The sequence below is a fragment of the Mobula hypostoma genome, chromosome 15, assembly GCF_963921235.1.
Source record: "Mobula hypostoma chromosome 15, sMobHyp1.1, whole genome shotgun sequence".
NCBI lineage: Eukaryota > Metazoa > Chordata > Chondrichthyes > Myliobatiformes > Myliobatidae > Mobula > Mobula hypostoma.
The window spans coordinates 55,020,363-55,047,975 of record NC_086111.1 but is presented as its reverse complement, the minus strand read 5'-3'; the positions used below and the strand labels follow the sequence as shown (position 1 = coordinate 55,047,975).

Genomic DNA, 27,613 nt, shown 5'->3' with positions numbered 1-27,613 from the left:
GGTGCATGTCTTGCTCCCACTGAGATAGTGAGGGAGGGAGCCAGATGCCAAACGATCAGTACTTCTGAATGTCTATGACTGGATTTTTTTTAATGGATCAAAGGAGCTTGAGGTTCACCCCTCCCTCATTGCCTGGAGACCCCAGTTACTCATCACAACTACCAACCAGACCTTGGGCCAACACACCCAAGAGAACTGATCATTCCAACTGGCTTAACATAATGAACAATTTTCTGGCAACATAACCTCTTGTCCTATTGGGGCTGTTTATAGGTAATTTTCAGTACTTACTCTAATTATATAAAGCACTACGTAAAAGCTTGAGTATCTGATACCCCGATATCATTGGCACTTCCATGGAGCTGGGCCAAGGGTGGAGCACCACCGAGGGCAGCCAGGACAAGACTTCATCCCTCCCCACCGATCTCCCTCCTGGCACTTATCCTTGTAAGCTGAACAAGTGCTACACATGCCCTTACACTTCCTCCCTCACTGCCATTCAGGGCCCCAGACATTCCTTCCAGGTGAGGCGACACTTCACCTGTGAGTCAGCTGGGGTGATATACTGTGTCCGGTGCTCCCGATGTGGCCTTCTATATATTGGTGAGACCTGGCGCAGACTGGGAGACCGTTTCGCTGAACACCTACGCTCTGTCCGCCAGAGAAAGCAGGATCTCCCAGTGGCCACACATTTTAATTCCACGTCCCATTCCCATTCTGATATGTCTATCCACGGCCTCCTCTACTGTCAAGATGAAGCCGCACTCAGGTTGGAGGAACAACACCTTATATTCCGTCTGGGTAGCCTCCAACCTGATGGCATGAACATTGACTTCTCAAACTTCCGTTAATGCCCCATCTCCCCTTCATAACCCATCCATTATTTATTTATTATATATATATATTTTTTTCTCTCTCTTTTTCTCCCTCTGTCCCTCTCACTATACTCCTTGCCCATCCTCTGGGCTTCACCCCTTCCCCTTTCTTTCTCCCTGGGCCTCCTGTCCCATGATCCTCTCGTATCCCTTTTGCCTATCTCCTGTCCAGCTCTTGGCTCCATCCCTCCCCCTCCTGTCTTCTCCTATCATTTTGGATCTCCCCCTCCCACTCCAACTTTCAAATCTCTTACTAGCTCTTCCTTCAGTTAGTCCTGACGAAGGGTCTCGACCTGAAACGTCGACTGCACCTCTTCCTAGAGATGCTGCCTGGCCTGCTGCGTTCACCAGCAACTTTTATGTGTGTTGCAAGAAAGAGGGTGATGGGGTTGGCAGAAAGGCATCACCAAGGAAGGTGCTGGACCACAGAGAGACAAGGCCAAAGGAGCGGCAGGGTGAGCAGAAGGGCATGGCCAAGGAGGCGGCTGGGCTGGGCAGCAATCAGCCACAAGGGAGAGACTGAGCCAACCATGAACACAATCTATCATGATGCTTTCAGATCAGGTCATGCATAGCACATACCTCCGCCACACTGCTCAGGTGTGTTTTTGAGGTACAGGGGCTAGCGACCATTGTGCCTGTCCCACGTACTTGCTACGAGCTATCGCTGAGCAGCAGTGAACCATCTGATCCGCCTACCAGAGTTCTCTTTGGGAACTAGTTGACTTGATCAGCATTTCTGATCTGGCTATTCTTCACGATTGCACTTAAATAAAATATTTTTTAAAAATTTTTTAAAAACCCTTGATCAGTCGTCATTTGTTAGGTGTTTCATGCGTCAGATCACAGATCTTCTACTGTAATCAAACATGAGCATGTCTGAGCATGAATTATTGAGGTAACAGCAGATCAGACACCACTGTCTCAGCACCTGCCAAGTTCTCCGACAAGATCTGCCTACAGGTATCACTGAAAGATAAAAGAAGGTGGAAAAAACTCATCAGTAAAATTCCCTTGCTCGAATAACCATTTGTTAAAAGCTGCTGATTTGATCATAAAGGAAACATTGAAAATATCCCCTCACTGCTGATTAATTTAAAAAGCTATTTAATGAAACAACTGAGAAGCCCACATTTTTTAAAAACTAAAATAGAAAGCAAAATCACAAAATGTTTTGTGAACATGAGGAACAAGAGAGCACCTAAGAGACATCTGGGAATGAATTCTGGTGAAAAATGGATATGACAGAAAATCACTAATATCTGATTTCCACAGTAACTTTATTTGTTACGAGGGGTGATTGAAGAGTTCGTGGCCTACGGTAGACGGAGTCAATTTTAGAAAACCTAGCACATTTACGTTTTCAACATAGTCCCCTCCTACATTGACACACTTAGTCCAGCGGTTGTGAAGCATATAGATTTCGGACCTCCAGAAAGTGCCCACAGCAGGGGTGATTGATGAGTTTGTGGCCTAAGGTAGAAGGAGATGAGTTATTAACTTCAAACTTAGCCTTAGCAGTAACATAAAAGAAGAAACCCCTTACAATAATCAAAGCTGAATTTTCATTGTCGGTAAAGAAAAATGCGGTTTAGTTGTCATTCAGCGAAAGCTTAGAGTGAGAGACGAGTCTTCGGCGAGGAGAGGAGACGAAGACAGATTCGTGTGGAGCATCTGGTTGACCACCGTGGTTGGTCCTAGGCGGCGGGTCGAGAGGGTCGGAGGGGATCGAACGGTGGAAAGAAGACCCCGTTAATTGAGCTCCAACTGTTGTGCACAAAATGGTTGAACTTTGATAAGTCTGGCGCCTTTTACTTTCCTTTTATATTGTATCTCTATTACATAGTTCCAGTAAGATCTATAAAGTGTAATCATTTCATCGCATATGGGGTACTGTCTGTTATTTGGCAGGGTGAGGTACATCACACAGCATCTACACAAGCTCGAATACAGAGTTTGGCGGGGCTGAAGGCTGCTCCCTCTAGACGGAAGCGAGCTGAGTGAGCCTGAGGCTTACCAGGGGGCTACATTATATTAAACCGTCAATTTCAATTTAAAAATCAAAATATTGCAGATGACGGATACATGGAATAAAATAGAAAATTCTCTAATATGGAACAGGTCAAGCAGCATCTGTGGTGACAGAAACAGGCCAATATGATCTTTTTGCTCTGCCTGACCTGCTGTTTGCTGTGAGCAATTTCTTCCTTCTTCACCCTATCCAGATCTCTCAGCCTTTAAAAACTCCACGCTGCTGCCACAATCCAGACTGGGCAACACATGGCATTTGCATACTTGCCAAGCAACAACCTCGATGGTTTCCATCTGTAACACTATACCCTGTGCAGATGACAAATCCAACATTGATTGTACGGGATTAGGAGGTAAAGGGGATTGGGACTCTGAAGTTGTGTGACTTCAAAGAATCTTTTGAGTCTTGGGCTTAGTTACACATTTCAAAGTGGGATTAATACATTTTTAAAGCATAAAAATTCGAAATATAAGTAGAAGATGCCGGAAGCACTCAGCAAGTTAAACAGGATAAGCTCAAACAGAAGCCGAGTCAATGTCTTGCAAGCACATTGTCATGCAGTGAGGGTGAGACTGGAAAGAATAAAGACTGCCAGCTTTATGTTTCTGACTCTTTGTAGTTCAGCACGTTAAGAGTTAGTAAACCAAGTCAAAATTCAGATCTACCGTGATTGGACAGAACTAAAATAAACTAGAGGGGCTGAATAGTCTCTTCCTGCTTCGTGGTGCTAAAAGGAATTCACAGCTAGTAACGTCAGTATAACACTGCCAGAAAGATTTCAACATCAATCAAATGTCCACACTCCTACATCTGGCAACAAAGCCTGCTGTTGGGTTCGGATGTCCAATTTATTTCTTTTGTATCTTCCTTGTAGATGAGCTTTTCTACTTTTGTATAATAATCACTGGAAGTCATTCTATTTGAATCTGGCTATTTTATTGGTTAGTTGTTATCATTGGAATGTCATTATCTTTTCATTCAAGCTAGTTTTTTTTAAATATAAAACACCATGTTTTTTTTACACACATCAAAGTTGCTGGTGAACGCAGCAGGCCAGGCAGCATCTCTAGGAAGAGGTACAGTCGACGTTTCGGGCTGAGACCCTTCGTCAGGACTAACGGAAGGAACAGCAGCAGCAACTTTTATGTGTGTTGCTTGAAATTCCAGCATCTACAGATTTCCTCGTGTTTATGATTTTTTTTTGTTCATCCTTTGCTCTGGTAACACTTAACTAAACGACCATAAGCAACAAGTTTTATGCCTCCTGTTTTGACTTCCAAAACCCTAGATCGTAAAGATATCAGGATCCAAGACCAGCCACTGATGCCCTTAGATCCCCTCACCACGAGACTTAAGATCTCATTCTATTTCACATCTGGCAATCACGCCACGTTAAATGTATGCACACCAAGGTATCCTCCATTTAGAACCATAGAACCATAGAACACCACAGAACAGAAAACAGACCATTTGGCCCTTCTAGTCTATGCTGAAACTTCCTCAAAATGAGAAAGGAAGCAATCCTGAGGGACTGCCAAAGTAGGTGAATCCAAACCTAAACATCCACCCCCAGCAGATGGTGAATGCCTTGAAAATATTGATAATTAACTAAATAATCTGAGCAAACAACAGGAATTCTGCAGATGCTGGAAATTCAAGCAACACACATCAAAGTTGCTGGTGAACGCAGCAGGCCAGGCAGCATCTCTAGGAAGAGGAGCAGTCGACGTTTCAGGCCGAGACACTTAGTCAGGACTTACGCCAGACTACAACAGCACCCCCCTTATCGGCGGGTTTAATAATATGGTTAGGATTAATGCGGAGGGAGTGGAGAGCAGAGCATTCCAAAGGAGTGAGGTTGGAATGGGGACAAGGTGTGGTGAAGTCGAGACGGTTGATGTCCCGTCGGCAGTTAGCGATAAAGAGATCCAGAGCAGGCAGAAGACCAGAGCGGGGTGTCCATGAAGAAGAGCAGGGTTGAAGACGGGAGAAGGGGTCATCGGTGGGGTGGAAGAGTCCTTGCCGAAGAAGTAGGCTCGGAGACGGAGACGGCGGAAGAACAGTTCCGCATCATGGCGAATGCGGAACTCACTGAGGTGTGGGCGAAGGGGGACAAAGGTGAGGCCCTTACAGAGGACATAGCTTTCTGCCTCCGACAGTTGAAGGTCGGAGGGGATGGAGGGGATGGTTAAGTCCTGACGAAGGGTCTCGGCCTGAAACGTCGACTGCACCTCTTCCTAGAGATGCTGCCTGGCCTGCTGCGTTCACCAGCAACTTTGATGTGTGTTGCTTAAATAATCTGAGGTAAGCAAAGTTCATCAGACAGCCTAGTTTCAGGATTCATAAACACCAGAAATTCTGCACATTTTTTCCAAGAAAAAAGAACTACACTGCTGTGATCCTTCTCTGGAACAGCTCACCTGCTAAAGGAGACAAATAATAACAAATAACAACTCTAAAACTGGAATCTTACAATGATACAAAAAATTTCTGTCTAAATCTTAGAACTCATTACAAGCAGTACTGTGGGATAGCTTCACCTAAAGGATGCACCAAGTCAGGGTAATTAGCAAGACGATAATTGTTGCTTCTGCCAACGCCACCCACCTTCCATAAATAAATTTAAAGCGTCAAGGCTCAAGAATTAGAAGACAGCAACATTTTACCTGTGAACTTCCAAAGCCATTCCAGACCGATCTGGATCATCTTGAAGGGTTTTTGGGATTTATACAGTGTTATAGGCTTAATACATTCTTGTTGCACGTATAGTTCCAGATGATCTTGAAGATTCTGGCCCACACCTAAACACAATAAAATTTATTTGAGGTGAGAAGTTCTGATTACCTAACTACAGGAACCATCACCAGTGGGTGAATGAGTTCAGATTAGTCAATTCAATTCCTTTGCTTTCTTTGAATGCTTCAGTGGTTACCTGGAAGATGACAAACAACGGGAATTCCCAGAGCTTTGAGGTCATCTGCGTTGCCCACCCCAGATAACAGGAGAAGCTGGGGTGAGTTAATTGAACCTCCACTTAAGATCACTTCCTTATTGGCATATACCTACGATAGAAAAATAATCTGTTTATTCAGGAGCCACAAGAGACTGCAGAAGCAGGAATCTGGAGTGATAATCTGCTGAAAGAACTCGACGTGGGAGGCAAGGATCTGTCAACAGTAGGACCTGAAAGGTCAGTAGTTGGTTCCCCCCCACGGTACTGCTCAACCCACTGGGTTGATTAGATTAGATTAGATTATGAGGACACACAATCCTCTTTTATTGTCATTTAGTAATGCATGCATTAAGAAATGATACAATGTTCCTCCAGTATGATATCACAGAAACACAAGACAAACCAAGACTAAAAAACTGACCAAAACCACATAATTATAACATATAGTTACAACAGTGCCAAGCAATACCGTAATTTGAGAAAGACCAGACCATGGGCACGGTAAAAAAAAAGGTCTCAAAGTCTCTCGAAAGTCCCGTCATCTCACACAGACGGTAGAAGGAAGAAAAACTCTCCCTGCCATGAACCTCCAGCGCCGCAAACTTGCCAATGCAGCACCCTGGAAGCACCTGACCACAGTCGACTTTTGAGTCCCTCCGAAAACTTCGAACCTCCGACCAGCCCTCCGATACCGAGCACTGAGCACCATCTCTGCCGAGCGCTTCAACCCCAGCCCCGGTAACAGGCAACAGGCAAAGCCGAGGATTTGGGGCCTTTGCCTCCAAGATTCTCGATCACACAGTAGCAGCAGCAGCAAAGCGGGCATTTCAGAAGTTGCTCCAGGTGTTCCTCCGTGCTTCTTACGTCTGCCTCCATCAAATCAGGATCGTGCACGGTACCTACTTACAAATACGATGTAATTTCAGAGCGGCCCTGCGCACTGCGTCGCGCCGCCATCTTCCCCTCCCCTCCTTTGCTGATTCTAGTTTGCTGCATCTGTCTACTCAGTGTCACCTTATTATCCGTCAGGTTCAAGATTTCAAACCTGAGGGATCAGAGGGGGGAATTGAAGAATAGGGGAGGGGGAGGAGAAAAATTACCAGATGTCGAAGAAATCAATGTTCATGACTTCAGGTTGGAGGCTACCCAGACAGAATATGAGGCATTCTTCCTCCAGTCTGAGAGTGGCCTCCTTGTGGCAGTAGAGGAGACCGTCCACCAACGTGTCAGAATCGGAATGGGGATTGGAAGCGATTGGTGTAATTGATTCTGAGAACCCCTTTTTTCCTCTTTCACAATAAGACCTGTGTCTTCCAGTGATGTGACTTTCCCAGTCTTCCCACTATTAACATTCCACCTCATAATCAGCCGTGTTGAACTTCATGACCAAATTATTGCTTATTTTATCAGTTCTCTTGTAATTTGGAGTCCTCCCACCTCATCTTTGCACGTCTGAATATTTGGAATTGCTTTTTTCAGCTCCAGGTGCCTCATCATTATTATAAATTGAACAGTAGTCCCGGTACTGACTTTGATGGAATATCCCCAGCTATCGTTTTCCACTTTGAACAGTTGCTCTATATTCCCACTTTATACAATGAAGTCAGTTAATAATCCCTTCCACTACTTGTCTCTCAACTTCACCCTCTCTGACTTTAGTTATTACTCTATCATACAGGGACACACTGAAAGCCTCTTGAAAATGTTAATAAATTACATTTACCACACACTGTCTACTTACTCTGTAACCTTTTCCAAAGGGTCATTAAGCCCCTGTTTTAGATCTTTGCCGACCAACTTGTTTCTGGTGTTCTATTCTCTCCTTTTGGCAGGGATTTCATTACATTTCCTTGCACTACTGTTAATCTATATCTCGCCAGATACATTCCATGCTCCTTTTTACCTACTCATCTTCTGTCACCTTTTTTTTGCCCAGCTAAATGAATAATCATCTGATTTTAATATTTTCATAAAATATATTTTTATTCCAGAGTATTTAACTCAAGGTTGACTCATCAACTTCCCTATTAGACTACAGATATTTTCATTCAAGTCACAGATAAAACAAACAACAAAGGTCCCAGTACCAAACCCTGAAGTACATTATTAGCAACAGGCTTCCATTCAGAGAAACAAGAAACCCTTCACCTCTACCTCCTATCACTAAGGCAAATTTGGATCCAGTTTGCCAAAACATCTGGGACCTAACTTTCTGGACCTCATGAAACCTTGCTAACGTCTATGCAAACCAAAACCTCAATCAGATTTGTGAGACAGGTATTCCCATACATGATACAAGCTGACTAAACACTCCATGACTTTCCAACAGATCATAAATCCTGACCCTAAGAAGTTTTCTACCATTTTCATGCCTTATCCCTATTGCCCTTCCCAGATACAGGAATCTTCCAGTTCCACATGTTACGTACCCCGTAACTGGGTTGCCAAACCAGCAGAAATGGACCACTCAGTTGGAGTCTGGATTACTGGAACTAAGAAAGTTTTATTAAAGAAATAAGCAACACAGTACTCTAATAGTAAGGATATAAATGCAACAGGTTAGCAATGAATAAACACACATGTACACAGAACTAGGACAACAGGGTCAATCAGCTCTATCGCAGTCTAGGGGTAAAATGTTCAATCACAAGTGACAGAGTTCAGTTTAGTTCAGTTCGCAGTAATCGCCGTCGTGCCGTTGGGGAGAGAGAGAGCGAGCGAATGCTGATATTCAAATCGGATTCAACAGACCTTTGATATTCCTCGCAGTTAGCTTTCGGGCGAGCCCTTTGAAATGTCTTCTGAGGTCACCGACTGTGACCCCCTCCATTTCAGATACGATCGTTTCTCTGCGGTGAACCCAGCACCCAGGCAAGGGTGGACACACACACCAGGTTCCCCCTGACCGTATCTTTCCACCCTGTGCATCTATGGCTGGCCCCGCAACCAGTCCTCCAAAAAAACTCCCACCGACTTGTGGGGGGCACACCGCTTCCAGGGTCTTGTTACCTCGTGGTGTCGTGTGTGTGGTGTCTTAGCGAACCTGCCCCTTTTTATCCCCCTGCTGGGGTATCCCCTGTCCATCACACTTCAAACAGTTCAGGGTTCAAAAGGAGTCGGACTTAACCATACCCAGACCGGTGTCTCCTTCCGTTAAACTCTCTCGTCTCTTCATTAACATTTCCAAATGCTGCTCCATTGTCTTACTTATCTCTCTTTCCTGAAGACAGGTGGCAGATCAACTGTTGATCCCACTGGTGCTAGCACAGGACAGTTAACATCTTAGTCTACGTGTACTTCTGTAACCCTCTTTCGTCACACCCCTCTCCTTTAAGGATTTTTACCAGGGTAAAAATTATAAGCATGAATACATTATTAGATACACACAAATATACATCTTCATCAGCTATTTGGCTAATACAGAGAATTTTAAGTTGTCAACACCTTGACAGACAGTGAGCAATCACATTTTCCGTTCCTTTTCTATGTGTAATTTTAATAATCCTTTAAACCAGGCTCCAACTTAGCAAACTTCATAGTGGCCGAAAACACTGATGAATTGTGATCAGTGTAACCTCTCATTGGGTTTCGTCCCGGACCACGATAACAAGGGTCGTCCCATCCCGACTTAGTTTTCTTTCGCAAGGGCTTAGTAGGAGGGGGAGGGGTAGTACCCGCAAAGTTATTGCAAAACTTCCTACAGTACCCCACCATCTCCAAGAGCCTTCTGAGGGCCCTCTTGTCTGTCGGGGTTGGGATGTCAGAGATAGCCTGCACTGTAGCTTGCATCGCTGCCAGCTGCCCCTGTGTTACCACAATTCCCAGATAAGTGACCTTCGTGTGGCTGAACTCATTTTTTTCAAGGTTCACTATCAAGCTGGCTTCAGACAGCCGTATTACATGGCCTATATACACTTCTGTGTTCTTTAGCCCTTTCGTCACTGAATTACTCATTCTATAGGAATGTTGCTCACTAGGCTGACCCAGTGTGACAAAAACACCACCCAACATCCCAGTTCTTTGCATCGCCTCGGGACAATCAAACACACATGTGCGAGCCGTTTAATTAGCTCTCCTAAAGAGTCGCTTTGTTTGGGGATTAAGGGAGAGACCATATCAGCAGAGCTGGCCAAAACAATAGCCTTCTCCCATCTGGTCGGTACCATACTCATCTTTTCAAAATGGGTTTTCCCCTTTATCAGGTGGCACCCTAGCTTCATTGATTTCCGCACTAACACCGACTAGGTTTGTTAGCATATCAAAAGCCTCTGACCGTCTCAGTTCGCGTCTGCAAAAATCAATAACATCCTTCCTCCTGTGCAGCCAGAAAAACTCTCTCATGGCTCCGCCAACTGTTTCCTTCAGCACCTCAAAATGTCCACCGAGGGGTACCTTGTAGGCCAGGTTAAAAATCTCATCCCCATAGCTCTTTTGCACCACCCCCCATTCCTCGTCTGCGGTACTTGGTCTCCCTTCCTTCCTTAGCACCTCCCCCTTCACACCATAATTCACTGGCCCCCTTCCTAATTCTGTTTCACAGAGAGCTGTTTCCTCGTCTCGCTCCTGTGCCTGTATAAAGTCCTTCTTTTCTAATGATAAATCTACCTTAATTTCCCCACTTCCTCCTGTTTCATTACGCTCCTTCTTTTCACTTTCTACCCCCTCCTCGTACAAGGCTGGTAGAAACGTCTCAGCAGTGTCTCTGGACATACAGCGAGCCACTGCGCAAACAGGATGAACCTGTGAGTCCATGGGTGGGGCCTCAGTGCTGGCAGGCTGACCTGTCAATCTCACTGCCGAGAACACAATTCCCCCGGCGACGTCATTACCGAGCAAGACTTCCACGCCTTTGATCAGTAATTTGGGCCTCACCCCGATCGTGACTAGTCCAGAGACCAAGTTGCTTTGTAGGTGTATCTGGTGCAAAGGGACTGCCTCAGTCTCTTCCCCAATACCTTTGACCCTGACCTCCCCAGTCTGGGTCTCTGAACTAAACTCTAATACACTCTTCAATATCAATGACTGACACGCTCCCGTGTCTCTCCAGATCCGCACTGGAACTGGGTTGAACCCCTCCTTCTCCGACACCAATCCGGCCAAGATAAACCTCTTGCGCCCTTCCTGAACTTTGGCGGACCTTTCCTCTCCTAGCGGTTCGTTTACCAGCTCGATACAGCCAGTCGAAATCGCCGTTTTTCCTTTTCCCGTCTCCTTCTTTGGGGCAAAGCACCTGGACGCAAACTGTCCGACTTTCCCACAATTATAACAGACGACCCCAGGAGACTTCCTACCAGACTGCTCCTGGTCTACCTTATCCTTCTCACTAGTCCCCGGCTTACTTTCTGACTTTTCCGGTGGATTTCTCCCCGCCGTCCTGACTACTCTTCTGGTAGCCTTTACTCGGGGCAAACTTCATTTTATGCGTCAACGCATACTCATCCGCTAACTTAGCAGTTGTGGCTAACGTGGCTGCCTCTTTCTCATCTAGGTAGGGTCTCATGCCCTCAGGGACACAACCTTTAAACTGCTCAATCAGGATCAGCTGTAGCAGTCTGTCATAATCCCCCCTACCCCTTTCGAGGCTCACCAACGCTCACAATATGTCTGCATCTCACAGGCAAACTCTAAATACGTGCGGTCCCACTGCTTCCTCGCATTTCGGAACCTCTGCCGGTATGCCTCCGGGACCAACTCATAAATCCTGAGGATGGCCTCTTTCACCACCTCATACCTCTGGGCATCTTCCGCGGACAAAGCCGAGTAAGCTTGTTGGGCTTTTCCTTTAAGTACACTCTGAAGCAAAACAGCCCACTTATCCCTCAGCCAGTCCTGACTTGCAGCAACTTTTTCGAAATGGAGAAAGTACCAATCCACATCGGTATCATCAAATGGGGGAACCAGCCTAACCTCCTGGGTCGCCCTGAACCCTCCACCTTGGTTCAGCACGAGCCCCTGCTCGGCCCTTATCTTTAACTTCTCCAGCTCAAATTCCCTTTCCCTCTGTTTCTCTTCTCCCTCCAACTGTCTCTCTCTCTCTTGCCGTTCTAACTGTTTCTCTTTGTGTTCTAGCTGCCGTACCCGGAACTCGTGCTCGAGTCTCAGTTTTTCAAGCTGCACCTGTACTGCATCTCCACCAGGTTTTCCAATAGATATCACCTCCAGCTCCCCTTGGGGAAACACACCTTTAGATACATTGTGCTGTACGATAGCTCTGTGTATCTCCTCTCTCCTCATTGTCCACTTCCCCTTAACAAGATTCAACCGTTTGGCCACAGCTGCCAATTCCACTTTCCCGGCATCCTCTAATGCCTCCAAGGTCGGTGCCTTTAGAAATTCCTCAGCCTCCATTTCTGCTGTTTACCTTTTCTTCCTTTCGGGAATTTTAACCCAATCAATTTACCCCATCCCAAATTTAGCGTTCAAAATCGCGGACGAAAACCTCACTTATGTTATGTACCCCGTAACTGGGTTGCCAAACCAGCAGAAATGGATCACTCAGTTGGAGTCTGGATTACTGGAACTAAGAAAGTTTTATTAAAGAAATAAGCAACACAGTACTCTAATAGTAAGGATATAAATGCAACAGGTTAGCAATGAATAAACACACATGTACACAGAACTAGGATAACAGGGTCAATCAGCTCTATCGCAGTCTAGGGGTAAAATGTTCAATCACAAGTGACAGAGTTCAGTTTAGTTCAGTTCGCAGTAATCGCCGTTGTGCCGTTGGGGAGAGGGAGAGCGAATGCTGATATTCAAATCGGATTCAACAGACCTTTGATATTCCTTGCAGTTAGCTTTCGTGCGAGCCCTTTGAAATGTCTTCTGAGGTCACCAACTGTGACCCCTCCGTTCCAGACACGATCGTTCTTCTGCGGTGAGCCCGGCACCCAGGCAAGGGTGGACACACACACCAGGTTCCCGCCGACCGTATCTTTCCACCCTGTGCGTCTATGGCTGATCCCGCGACCAGTCCTCCAAAAATCTCCCACCGACTTGTGGGGGGCACACCGCTTCCAGGGTCTCGTTACCTCGTGGTGTCGTGTGTGTGGTATCTTAGCGAACCTGCCCCTTTTTATCCCCCTGCTGGGGTATTGCCTGTCCATCACACTTCAAACAGTTCAGGGTTCAAAAGGAGCCGGTCTTGACAATACTCAGACCGGTGTCTCCTTCCGTTAAACTCTCTCATCTCTTCATTAACATTTCCAAATGCTGCTCCATTGTCTTACTTATCTCTCTCGCCTGAAGACAGGTGGCGGATCAACTGTTGATCCCACTGGTGCTAGCACAGGACAGTTAACATCTTAGTCTATGTGTACTTTTGTAACCCTCTTTCGTCACACCCACTAGTGGCTAAAGATGATGTACAGATCTCCATTACTGCCCTTGCTTCCCTTAATATCCTACGATTAATCCCATAATGTCCTGGGTATTTGTTCCCCTTAACGTGCATCAGTATCTCTAACACATTTTCTGTCCTGTTATACACCTCAGTGTACACCTCCTTCACTTCTTCATCCTCCTCCTTGGTGAATATTAGCACAAAATATTCATTCAGAACATCTCATACTACATATCCCCTGGTTCCGCACATGGACGTCCTCTTTGGACCCTGAGTGGACCTACTCTTCCCCCAGCTAATCTACTCATTTCATTTTATTTACAAAAGGTTCTTATTTCTGTTGGTCAAGGTCATTCCATGTTCTCATTCAGCCCTAACTGCTTCCTTAAGATCTTTCTTCACCGTAAATTTCTAGAAGAAATAGTCATTGCTTCACTCAAAATGTGGGCGCAGTATAAGTCAATATACTTTCTGGTTATTGTTAATTCCTAGAACTCCTTTTTGATAACATTTGAAATCTTAAAGGCTTTCCTCAGAACTCTAATTTCACAGAACCAGTCTATTATATAAACAAAAGTGTGCTCATTCCTGGATGTTATCTCCTTCCATGGTAGACAAGAAACATTCACAATATGATTCAGCACAAGCTCAATGATAAAAGCTGATCTTTTTTCAATCCATTTTTTCAATCTTTATACTTCCTGATCTTGACCTATGTACTATACTACTGAAGCTGTAATTTCCTACTTCAGTAGTTTGTACATCAGCTCTTTTCAACACTTCTGAATGCATTCCTGTAAGATTCATCACCTGCCCTCTCCAAACTAGTACTCCCTCACCAGCCACCCTGCCACTTCCACCCCGATATCTCACTGTGCCTGTTACACCCAGGCTCTCGGCATTGGAAAGCCAACAAATTCCAAATGGAAAATCCTTGGCTATCAGGCAAACAACTTCCAAACCCCTATCCCACTGCATACTGCCAGTTAAAAATCTCATTAAAAAATAAAAGACCCTACCTTCAGTGTTCGAAATCAACCCTTAAACCCTGAAGAGTGCCTCACCTTCTTTCTCCTAAATTGCAATCTCTCTTCAAATATTTTACATGATTCACAGTTTTCTGGTTTTTTTTTGTTTACTTAGCCATTACATTGTACTATTTTTCAAAAAAAGGAAGGCTCTTTTTAAATCAGTTGAGCACTTTTTCATTAATAAAATATAAAAAACACATTGTTCATAACAGTTGCCTGAAGTCGACTGACATACCCCAGAATCAATGTATTTTGGGTGCTCAGAATGTATATTAACGCTCATCTCTAGAAGATGGCGGCGCGACGCAGCGTGTGCGGCCATTCCGAATGGTATCGATATGTGTTAACTAAGGGTGCCGTGCACAATCCGGATTTGATGGAGACAGCCGTGAGAAGCACGGAGGAACACCTGGAGTAATTTCTGAAATTCCTGCTTCACTGCCGCTGTTACTGCGCGATCGAGAATCTCCGGAGGGGAAGGCCCCAAATCCTCGGCTTTGCCTATTGGCTGTTGCCGGGGCCGGGGTCAAAGCGCTCGCCAGAGATGGTGCTCAATGCTCGGTGTCGGAGAGCTGGTCAGAGGCTCGGAGTTTTCGGACGGACTCGGAGCCGGACTGTGGTCGGATGCTTCCAGGATGCTGCATCGGCAAGTTAGCGGCGCTGAAGGTTCACCATCTGTGTGAGATGATGGGACTTTCGAGAGACTTTGAGACTTTTACCATGCCATGGTCTGTTCTTATCAAGTTATGGTATTGTTTAGCACTGTTGTAACTATATGTTATAATTATGCGGTTTTTGTCAGTTTTTAAGTCGGTTTGTCATGTGTTTCCGTGATATCATTCTGGAAAAACATTGTATCATTTCTTAATGCATGCATTACTAAATGACAATCAAAGAGAACTACGTGTCCTCATTATCTAATCTAATCTAACCTCTCAGCTTCATGGTTACAGACAAAATTATCAACCTTGATCCAAAACTTTCTACAAAACCTAAAGCTCTACTACCACTCTCCAACTGCTTGTATAATTTGGCCAGCTCACCCTGGATCCTATATGCTCTAATCTTCCAGAACAGCTTTGCTAAAGTCCACGTAGGCACTTGTCTACCACCCTGTCGTCATCAGCCCCCTTGGCCACCTCTTCAATAAAACATCAAAATCACAAGACACAACTTTCCACTCATAAAGGCCTCCTTGACCCTGGCAGCCAGCAGGCAACGTTCCCTCTGATAGTTCTGTTTGCAGCTACAGAATTACCCATGTGCACCTCCGATTATTGGGTCTTCCATTGCAACAGTTCCCCTTGACTCCACCTTTCCCTGCTGTGTATCCGAGCCATTCACTGTGCCGCACACCTGGTGCTTTCCTTCAAAAGGTTATTCCCACCCCCACCCCACCACTAAAAGGATTCAAAATGCTACGCTTGTTACTGAGGGGAATTCTGCTCTCTCCGTCTACCTTTCCTGGTGGCCACCCAACTACCTCCTGCCTGTCTGTTTGTGGTGATCACTTAACCGCTCATGAAGCTCTCATGGGTGCTCCTGAGTGAGTCCAGCTGTAGCTCCAGCCGCTCAGTGTGGTCAGTCATCAGGTGGGCAGCAGCGCAGCACGGCAGTCAGTACAGCACTTTACAGTTCCAGCGACCCGGGTTCAATTCCCACCGTTGCCTGTAAGGAATTTGCTTGTTCTTCCCGTGACCCCGTGGGTTTCCTCCCATGGTCCAAGGATGTGACAGTTGGTAGGTTAATTGGTCATTGTAAACTGCCCCTTGATTATGCTAGGATTAAATCAGGGGTTGCTGGGCAGCACGGCTCAAAGTGCCAATTCTGTGCCGTATCTCAATAAATAAATGAGTCGCAACTGGACACGTTTCCTACAGGCATAGTCACCAAGGCCACGAGAAGGTTCCCTGATCTCCCACACACTGCAGGAGAGGAGTGACTGTCCTACCTACCATCTCTAAGAATATAAAGGAAAGTTAAAGATCTTATCACTGTTCAGCTTCCTTGCCAAAGGCTTTTGAGATAAAACATCAGCACTAACACAGCACTTCAAACTCACAAGTCACTCTGTAACTAGCCGCTCCAAAACATGTAAATAGCGTACCAAAATGAACCACTTCACACTCATCGGGGCTGAGAAGTGGCAGATGGAGTTCAACCCAGTTAAGTGTAAAGTGGTTCATTTTGGTAGGTCAAATATGATGGTAGAATAGAGTATTAATGGTAAGACTCTTGTCAGTGTGGAGGATCAGAGGGATCTTGGGGTCCAAGTCCATAGGACGCTCAAAGCAGCTGCGCAGGTTGACCCTGTGGTTAAGAAGGCATACGGTGTATTGGCGTTCATCAATCGTGGAATTGAATTTAGGAGCCGAGAGGTAATGCAACTATATAGGACCCGGGTCAGACCACACTTGGAGTACTGTGCTCAGTTCTGGTCGCCTCACTACAGGAAGGATGTGGAAACCATAGAAAGGGTGCAGATTTACAAGGATGTTGCCTGGATTGGGGAGCATGCCTTATGAAAACAGGTTGAGTGAACTCGGCCTTTTCTCCCTGGAGCGACGGAGGATGAGAGGTGACCTGATAGAGGTGTATAAGATGATGAGAGGCATTGATCGTGTGGATAGTCAGAGGCTTTTTCCCCAGGGCTGAAATGGCTGCCACAAGAGGACACAGGTTTAAGGTGCTGGGGAGTAGGTACAGAGGAGATGTCAGGGGTAAGTTTTTACTCAGAGAGTGGTGAGTGTGTGGAATGGGCTGCCAGCAATGGTGGTGGAGGCGGATACGATAAGGTCTCTTAAGAGGCTTTTGGATAGGTATATGGAGCTTAGAAAAATAGAGGGCTATGGGTAAGCCTAGTTATTTCTAAGGTAAGGACATGTTCGGCACAACTTTGTGGGCCAAAGGGCCTGTATTGTGCTGTAGGTTTTCTATGTTTCTATGTGAACGCTTTTACTTGATGCAGAAAGATTTGAGCAGAAGTCAGAAATGCAAAATAAATATAATGCCACAATACCTTTTTCGTTTGTCCTCCTTGAACATATTCAACACCGATGGCCTTGGTACCATCAAATAAAATTTTAGTCACAAATGTTTTCACTTCAGCTGTTAAGTTGCTGCGTGTGAAACTAGGGCGCAGATACGCACTAGCCGCACTCCATCTCTGCCCTGAAAGACAGGAATATTTTGATTGAAGATAATTAACCTACCAAGTTAATATCATATAATGACCCAAACAAAAGTTAAGTAACAAGCCATCACAAACCGAATAGCCTGTAGAGCCTAATTTGTATTAATTATGAAAACCCTTAAATTAAATACACCTCGTGGGCATGCGGCCAAGTGGTTTAAGCGACCTGAAGGTCGTGAGTTCGAGCCCCAGCCAAGGCAGCATGTTGTATCCTTGAGCAAGGCAGTTAATCACACATTGCTCTGCGACAACACTGGTGCCAAGCTGTATGGGTCCTAATGCCCTTCCCTTGGACAACATCGGTGTCGTGGAGAGGGGAGACTTACAGCATGGGCAACTGCTGGTCTTCCATACAACCTTGCCCAGGCCTGCGCCCTGGAGAGTGAAGAGTTTCCAGGCACAGATCCATGGTCTTGCAAGACTAACGGGTGCCTTAATTAAATACACCTCAAAGTAAGCATTGTTGATTCGCTTTTAAATAGATTTGCATAAAATTGAGATAATGGGTAATCATTTAGAACAATTACACCATAATATGTAATATTTTTCTACTCTGATATTACATAATTTGCTTAATGTTTGTGCTCAAAACTGTGGCCTGAGAACTATGTGCAGTTACCAAATCGGACATCGAAGGATGGCTTAAGCTGCTTCAAATGCAAAGAGTTTTATGAAGCGTATCTTGTGCATTGCTGATCTTGTGGATAACCACACCCTCCCCACCCTCACATCAGAAGGGCATTATTAGCAGTTTGAAATATACGCCAAATAATGGAGTTGAAGATTAAACTTATTTCATAGTGTCCATAATAATAAAAGCAGAACAAAACTTTCAACCGGACCCAAGAGGGTTGGTTATCTCGTACTGCAAGGAAACTTCAGAAAGAGAATCTATAGTTTTATCAGCAGCAACAGGGTAGCAAAGGAAAGAGTCACTTACATGGGAGTTAGGTGACGTAGGTGAGGTCCTAAATGTATACTTCTTTATCTGTATTCATCAAGGAGATTAGCATGGAAGATAGTGAGTTCAAAGAAGAGTAACACGGATAAATTAGAAGTCAGTATCAACGGTGGAGGTGTTAGATTTCTCAGAATGCAGAAGAGTGGATAAACCGCCGGGATACGGTGAGAAGCAAGGGGAACAGATGGCCAGGACTCTGATGAAATTTTCCACACCGTCATTAGTCACAGGGGTGGAATCAGGATGTTAATCTTATATATGAAGTGCAGCAATGGTAAATCGGGTAAGCACAGACCAGTGAGCCTTAATGTCAATCAAAGGGAAGTTAACAGAAAAAAATCCTAAAGGACAGGATTTATATACACTTGGAAAGGCAGGAGCGGATCAGGAATAGTCAGTGTGGCTTTGTGCAAAGGAAATACTGACACACTAATTTCATGGTGGGTTTTTTTGAGGGAGTAACTAAGAAGGCTGTTGGAGGCAAGGCAGTAGACATTTCGAAATGGCATTTGACAAAATTCCAAATTAAGGTTTGAATTGAATTGACCTTATTCCTTACACCCTTCACATACATGAGGAGTAAAACTCTTTATGTTACCTCTCCGTCTAAAGGTGCAATGTGCAATCTGCAATCATAGCAATTTATAATAAATTATGAAGGTTTGATCAGAAGGTTAAAACCAAACTGACTAATTAGATCCAAAATTGGCTTAGTGAAGGGAAGCAGAAATTAGTGGTGGAAAGATGCTTTTCTGATAAGTAGTCTGCACCCAGTGCTGGAAACTCTGGTCATATACAGTTCATTAACAACTCAGATGTGAATGTAGGAAGTATGATTAAAAGGTCTGCAAATGACACAATATCTAGCTATCCATTTATTTATCTTGATAAACAGCACATTATCAGTAACGCCACCCGATTACACCCATGTGACCAATTAATCTACTAACCGGCATGTTTTTGGAATGAGAGAACAATTCAGAACACCTAGAGGAAATGCACACACACTGAACGTACAAACTCCTTTCAGGCAGCAACAGAATAGAACCTGGCTCATGGGCGTGGTTACAGCATAACACTAACTGCCACGGTGACGTAGATAGCGAGGAGGATTACCTAAAACTGTGGGGGTGGATTAGACAGAACGTTAGGTGGATTGTTGGCAAATGGAATTGAATCCAAATAAGACTGTGGTGCTTTCTGGGAAGTCAATTAACATGAGACATATACAGTAAAAGTTAGGGCATAAAGAAACGTCAATGATCAGAGAAACCTTGAGGTTCAAGCCACCATTTCCCTGGAAGCAGTATAGAGAGAGATAAAGGCATCCGTTAGTCTTGCGCGACCATGGATCTGTGCCTGGAAAGTCTTCACTCTCCAGGGCACAGGCCTGGGCAAGGTTGTATGGAAGACCAGCAGTTGCCCATGCTGCAAGTCTCCCCTCTCCACGACACCAATGTTGTCCAAGGGAGGGGCATTAGGACCCATACAGCTTGGCACCGGTGTGGTCGCAGGGCAATGTGTGATTAAGTGCCTTGCTCAAGGACACAACACATGTTGCCTCGGCTGGGGCTCAAACGTACAACCTTCAGGTCACTAGTCCAATGCCTTAACCACTTGGCCACATGCCCACACAGAGAGAGATACGGTACTAAACAGAGTCCCTTCAAAGATCAGGGTACAGAAAATAAAAGTTATGATATTATGTTGTGACTTTGCAAAATACAAAATATCATATGCGTTCTGATCACCACACCACAGAAGAAAGTGCTTATGCTGGACAGAGTGCAGAGAAGATTCATCTGGATTAAAGGACTGTAGCCTTGGGAGAAGTTAGATATGTTAGATCTGTGTTCCTGGGAGCAAAGGAGACTCTGGAGAGAGGTAATAAAGTGTAACACCCTGGTTAAGATTTTCACTGCTATGCTGTAAGCATTTCATGTTAGCAGCTCTGTAAGAGCAGTCTGATCTGTTCCAGCTTGCTTGGGTTTGAGCTAAGGTAAGAGGCTTGTTACTCAACTTAGGAATGTGCTGTCAGCCAATCGAGATAGTGGAATTGGGAGAAGGTTCTGGAGAACGCTGGGTGTTTGATCTTTGTTGGCGGGTGCTGAAGGACGACAAGGGGGAAAAGGTGGCTGACGATGCTGTCCCTGTTGCACAAGATGCTTTGTGCAGCTGAATGGCTTCAAGAAGGAAGAACTAATACTCCCGTGGGAGAGCCGCTTGATCAAGATGGATTGCGAGCGATGTTCGGAGAGTGGTGTGTGCTTTCACGCAGACGGAGAGCCCAACGTGTGAGTGACAGACAAGTTCAAGATGAGCTCCAACTTAAAAGCACATCTGACAGTTTAAAAGTAATGGGCCCTTTTTGTTTTTTTCCTTTCTTCCATTCAATAACCGTTGGCTTATACATTGTATGCAGCATACAACCTGTTACTTCTTGCAGGGGGCAGTAATTCACACAGCATTCACACAAACCAGGGTTTGGGTGGGCGAGACATCCCAACCTCACAGATTTGGGAGGACCGAAGTTGTGTACATCATAAACGTACAAAGCTGGAGAAAGGTGGGTTCATCACCGCTGAATCCAGTGGCTGTCAGCGAGAGGCTAACGACCCAGTTTTCCAGAGACGCCCAGAAAGAGGGGGGAGTTCAAAGAATTATAACATTATACAAGGCATAGAGGGGTAGATTTTTTTTACTGTTGTAGGCATATCAATAACAACAGAGCATATATATAATATGAGAGGGTGGAGTTGTAAAGAGAGGAAAATTTATTTTTAACACAATGATTAACGTGGAACTTACTGCAAAAGGAGGCAGAAGAATCATACAATCTCTATGTCTAAAAGGTATCCAAAAAGAGACCTGAATAGGCAGGGCATAGTATAGATGTAATGCAGGCAAATGAGATTTTTATAGATGGGCAAAAAGATTGGCATAAACATTGTGGGTCAAGGGGTCCATTTCAGTTCGTCAATACTCATCAAACCAGGAATTCTCTGACTAGTTTACAGAGATCATAGCTCCATTACCCATCCCCAAAGTTAGAGATTGAGGCTGCCAAGCTAGACCATAACCGAGGCAGGGTGTCTGGCATCTGGTTTGGATCTTGATTTGTTGCTTGTCAAGAGACCGATATTTGACAACTGGGATTCCAGTTGGTATCACATCATTTACACTGCTCCTTTTCTGTGTGGCCAACCAGCAACGTTGAGGAGTGAGAGATACCCTGCTTACGACCGAGTTGAGCTACTGGAAGTGCGCCCACTGACTAAATTCAAAGGCAAACTTGAGTTTGACGAAAATGCCATTACTTGGCTAAGACTACATGCAAACATGAACCAAATACTTGTAAGTAAAATGCCTTCCAAAGGCCACAACGCAATAAGACTGTTTTAAAAGACACATTAAAGTCTAATTTCAGGTATTTGCAAGTGGTTGTTCTCTTGCTCATGCACATTGTAATCTTTTGTGATTATCTCTAGCTCAGTTGATGTCACTCCTTCGGCAATTTGCTTAGATTAACACAAGAAGAGTTCATTCTCAGCAGAACTTTTATAGCAGCAACAAAGCAAGAGTAGAATAAACACTCATTACTTTAAATAATCATTTGTAACTTTAAAGGTAGATACATCCAAAAATGTTACGTAGATCATCAATAGAAGTTAATCACAATTATTCCAGGAAAAGGAAATTATGAGTTATCATAAAACAAATTTAATGAGGAAGGTCACTTTCATTACTTGCCTCTTTTGTCCTCCAAAAAATGATAGTACAAGAGCAGCTAAATACTGATACAACCATGTAACTGAACACGTTCACATAGCTCAAAATGACAAAAGCAGGCTGAACCAGCCTCCGCACAAGTTCGAGGAAACTACTCTCATCTTCTGATTCTTCATTATTATTATAAGAATGGTATTGAACAATATCTGCTTCCACCCTCTGCAACTGGATCTTCAACTTACTCACTGGAAGACAGCAATCTGTGTGGATCAGAAGTAACATCTCCACCTCACTGACGATCAACACTGGTGCACCACGGGGGTGTGTACTGAGCACACTGCCCTACTCTCTCAACACCCATGACTGTGTGGCTAGGTACAGCTCAGATTCACGGAGACATAGAAAACCTCCAGCACAATACAGGCCCTTCCGCTCACAGAGCTGTGCCAAACATGTCCTTACCTTAGAACTACTAGGCTTACCCACAGCCCTCTATTTTTCTAAGCTCCATGTATCCATCCAGGAGTCTCTCAAAAAGACCCTATTGTTTCCGCCTCCACCACGTCGCCGGCAGCCCATTCCATGTACTCACCACTCTCTGCGTAAAAAAACTTACCCCTGACATCTCCTCTGTACCTACTTCCAAGCACCTCAAAACTGTGCCCTCTTGTGCTAGCCACTTCAGCCCTGGGAAAAAGCCTCTGACTATCCACACGATCAATGCCTCTCATCATCTTGTACACCTCTATGAGGTCACCTCTCATCCTTCGTCCCTGCAAGGAGAAAAGGCCGAGTTCACTCAACCTGTTCTCATAAAGCATGTTCCCCAATCCAGGCAACATCCTTGTAAATCTCCTCTGTACCTTTTCTCTGGTTTCCACATCCTTCCTGTAGTGAGGCAACCAGAAATGAACACAGTACTCCAAGTGGGGTCTGACCAGGGTCCAATATAGCTGCAACGTTACCTCTCCGCTCTTAAACTCAATCCGATGATTGAAAAAGGCCAATGGACCATATGCTTTCCTAACCACAGAGTCAACCTGTGTGGCAGTTTCAGTGTCCTATAAATTTGGACCCCAAGATTCCTCTGATCTTCCACAGAGCTCTATTAATGCTATATTCTGCCATCATATTTCACCTACCAAAATGAACCACCTCACACTTATCTGGGTTGAACTCCACCTGCCACTTTTCAGCCTAGTTTTGCATCCTATCAATGTCCCGCTGTAACCTCTGACAGCCCTCCACACTATCCACAACATGTCCAACCCTTGTGTCATCAGCAAATTTACTAACCCATCCCCCCACTTCCTCATCCAGGTCATTTATAAAAATCACAAAGAGCAGGGGTCCCAGAACAGATCCCTGAGGCACACCACTGGTCACCGACCTCCATGCAGAATATGACCCGTCGACCACCACTCTTTGCCTTCTGTGGGCAAGCCAGTTCTGGATCCACAAAGCAATGTCCCCGTCCCATGCCTCCTTACTTTCTCAATAAGCCTTGCATGGGGTACCTTATCAAATACCTTGCTAAAACCCATATACACCACATCTACAGCTCTATCTTCATCAATGTGTTTAGTCACATCTTCAAAAAATTCAATCAGGCTCGTAAGGCAATACTTGCCTATTCCTAATTATATTATGCCTCTCCAAATGTTCATAAATCCTGCCTATCAGGATCCTCTGCATCAACTTGCCAAACACTGAAGTAAGACCCACTGGTCTATAATTTCCTGGGCTATCCCTAATCCCTTTCTTGAATAAGGGAACATCCACAACCCTCCAATCCTCCAGAACCTCTCCCGTCGTCATTGATGATGCAAAGATCATTGCCAGAGGCTCAGCAATCTCCTCCCTCACTTCCCACAGTAGCCTGGGGTACATCCCATCTGGTCCCGGTGACTTATCTATAAATTTGCTGACGACATAACTATTATTGGCAGAATTTCAGATGGTGATAAAGAGGGTGTACGGGAGCTAGGTATGTCAGCTAGTTGAGTGGTATCGCAGCAACAACCTTGTACTCAATGTCAGGAAGGCCAAAGACCTGATTGCGGACTTCAGAAAGGGTAAAACAAGGAAACACGCACCAGTCCTCATAGAGGGGTCAGAAGTGAGCAATTTCAAGTTCCGGGTGTCAGCATCTCTGAGGATCTATCCTGGGCCCAACATATCAATGCAGCTAAAGACATGACAGTTGCCATATTTCAGTCGGAGTTTGAGGAGATTGGGTATGTCACCAGAGACACTCGCAAATTTCGACAGATGTACTGTGGAGAACATTTTAACTGACTGCATCACTGTCTGGTATGGGGGCGGGCAGCAATGACACAGGATCAAAATAAGCTGCAGGGAGTTGTAAACTTAGTCAGCCCCATCACAGGCACTGGCCTCCGTAGTACCCAGGACATCAGGGAGGGAGTACAGGAGCCTGAAGGCATCACTCAGTGATTCAGAAACAACTTTTCCCTCTGACTTCGGAGTTCTGAACGGACATTGAACCCATGAACACTGCTTCAATACCTTTCTGTTACAGTTGGTGCAAAGATAACAAATTGCACAACATTTGCAGTGATATCAAACCTGATTCTGAATCGGCTCCAATTCTCTCCTTCCTGCACATAGATAACGTGAAAACAAAGGAAATGGACAAAAGCAAGTTATTTTATTGTGTATTTGACTTAATATCAGAAGTTTTGAAAAGTGGGGATTTCAATTAGGTCCACTGCTCAAGTAGAAAAGGCAGCAGCGGGTCGCTACAGCAAAAAAGAGCTCTGACTGGTGACTCAATCAGCAAGAAAAAAATTAAAGGAAGGCAGAGGTAAGCTTAACAGCCGTCGTTACGTGGCCGTCGGCGGAGTGGACAGTCGGAGTGGTGATCTTGAGGCTTTAGCTCTTCAAGGCTTCCGTCAGAGAAAGCAGATGAAAGAAAAGCTCAAAGTTACATTTTTTTTCTCCTTCCCTTCTTTATACCTGCTCAGCCAGGACAGTAGAGATGCCAGGCAGGGTAGTTGAATGCTCCTCTTGCAGGATGTGGGAAGGCAGGGAGACCTCCAGTGTCCCTGACGACTACATATGCAAGAAGTGCATCCAGCTGCAACTCGCGTTAGGGAGTTGGAGCTGGAACTGGATGAACTCCGGATCATTTGGGAGATAGATAGAGAGGTAGTTACTCCCAAGGTGCAGGACACAGGAAACTGGGTGACAGTCAGGAAGGGGAGAGGGGTTAAGGAGCCAGTGCAGAGTACCCCTGTGGCCATTCCCCTCAACAACAGGTATATCACTTTGGGGAGCAGGGAGAGGGGGGGAGGGGTGTGTGTGGTGGTTGTTGACCTAACAGAGGAAAGTCACAGTGGTTGGGTCTCTGACACTGAGTCTGCCTCTGTGACTCAGAAGGGAAGGCGGGGGGCAGAGAAGAGGCACACTGTGGTGATAGGGGATTCGTTAGTTAGGGGAATGGACAGGACATTCTGTGGACGAGAACAAGATTCCCAGATGGTATGTTGCCTCCCGGGTGTCAGGGTCCAGGATATCTCGGATTGAGTTCTCAGCATTCTTAAGTGGGAAGCTGAAGTCAGAAGTCGTGGTCCATGTAGGTACCAATGACATGGACAGGGCGAGTGATGAGGTTCTACATAGGGAGTTCAGTGTTAAGTTAAAGGGCAGGACCTCCAGGGTTGTGATCTCAGGATTGCTGCCTGCGCAACGTGCTAGTGAGGCCAGAACTAGGAATATTATACAGTTTAATACATGGCTAAGGAGTAGGTGTAGAATGGAGGGCACAAGAATTTTGGATTATTGGGCTCTCCTCCACAGAAGGTGGAACCTGTACAGAAGGGGTGGTTTGCACCTGAACTGGAGGGGGACTAATATCCTAGCGGGAAGGCTTGCTAATGCTGCACGGTGGGTTTAAAGATTCAGGGGTATGGGAACCAGATTGCCAGAACAGCTCATGGAGAGGTTGTGGAGCAGATATTGGTAAGACTGCTGACAAAGTTAGGAATCAAAAGGTTGAGAATGGTGCAACTAGTGTCCTGAGCTGCATATACTTCAATGCAAGAGTATCGTAGGAAAGGTGGATAATAGTGAAGAAGATGAGGTAGCTGGTTTACAAGAAGTGGCAACGTGTTGTGAGGAGAGCTGTTGATAGGGCAAAATTGCAGTCAAAGCGATGAGTTGCAGCGTAAAACGCAAACAAATTCAGAAAGGGTGAATACAGGACTGAAGGTGTTGTATTTGAATGCATGCAGTATATGGAATAAGGTAGGTGAACTTGTAGCACAGTTGCAGATCAACAGGTATGATGTTGTAGGCATCACTGAATCATGGCTGAAAGAAGATTATAGCTGGTAGCTTAATGTCCAAGGATACACATTGTATTGAATGGATAGACAGGAAGGCAGAGGGGGCAGCGTTGCTCTGTTGATAAAAATGAAATCAAATCATTAGAAAGAGGTGACATAGGCTCTGAAGATGGTGAATCATTGTGGATACAGCTAAGGAACTGCAAGGATAAAAAGACCCTGATGGGAGTTGTATACAGACCCCCAAAACAGCAGAAAGGACGTGGTCCACAAATTACAATGGGAGGTAGAAAATGCATGCCAAAAGGGCAATGTTACAAAAGTCAGTATGTAGGTAGATTGAGAAAATCATGTTGGTGCTGGATTCCAGAAGGGGGAATTGCGCCTACGAGATGGCTTTTTAAGAGCAGCTTGTGGTTGAGCTCACTAGGAGATCGGCTATTCTGGATCAGGCATTGCGCAATGAAGCAGAACTGATTAGAGAGCTTAAGGTAAAAGAACCCATAGAGTCAAGTGAACATAATATGATCAATTCTCCCTGGAAAGAGAGGCGAGAGTGGATATTGGACTGCTGGAAAACAATGCTGGAGAGGCACTAATGAGGGACAAGGAATTGGTGGATGAACTGATTAAGTATTTTGTACCAGTCTTCACTGCAGAAGACATGGGCAGTATGGTAGAAGTTCCAGGTGTCATGGGTCATGAAGTGTGTAAAGTTACCATAATCAGAGAGAAGGTAGATAAGTCACCTGGACTAGATGGTGTACACCCCAGGGTTCTGAAGGAGGTGGTTGAAAGATTGTGGAGGCAACATAAATGATCTTCCAAGAATCACTAGATTCTGGATTGGTTCTGGAAGACTGGAAAATTGCAAATGTCATCCACTCTTCAAGAACAGAGAGAGGCAGAAAAAAGGAAACTATAGGCCAGTTAGTCTGACCTCAGTTGTTGGGAAGATGTTGGAGACTATTATTAAGGATGTGGTCTCAAAGTACTTGGAAGCACATGATAAAATAGGCCGTAGTCAGCATGGTTTCCTCAAGGGAGAATCTTGCTCGGCAAATCTCTTGGAATTCCTTTAAGAAATAACAAGCAAGATTGACAAAGGAGAATCGGTTGATGTTGTGTACTTGGATTTTCAGAAGGCCTTTGACAAGGTGCCACACATGAGGCTGCTTAAGGAGCTA

The 27,613-nt window shown here is 45.0% G+C and overlaps 1 protein-coding gene across 1 annotated transcript in view; it reads right to left on the bottom strand.

Annotated features, from left to right (window-relative positions):
* The window catches only part of chdh (choline dehydrogenase), a 53,045-nt gene that overhangs the window by 10,855 nt on the left and 14,577 nt on the right, over window positions 1–27,613 (bottom strand). The window contains exons 4-6 of the mRNA XM_063068093.1: window positions 17,253–17,404; window positions 5,840–5,969; window positions 5,574–5,708 (exon numbers count right to left, since the gene is read on the bottom strand). Coding sequence (XP_062924163.1) covers window positions 5,574–5,708; window positions 5,840–5,969; window positions 17,253–17,404 — 417 coding nt within the window. The remainder of the gene's footprint in view (window positions 1–5,573; window positions 5,709–5,839; window positions 5,970–17,252; window positions 17,405–27,613) is intronic.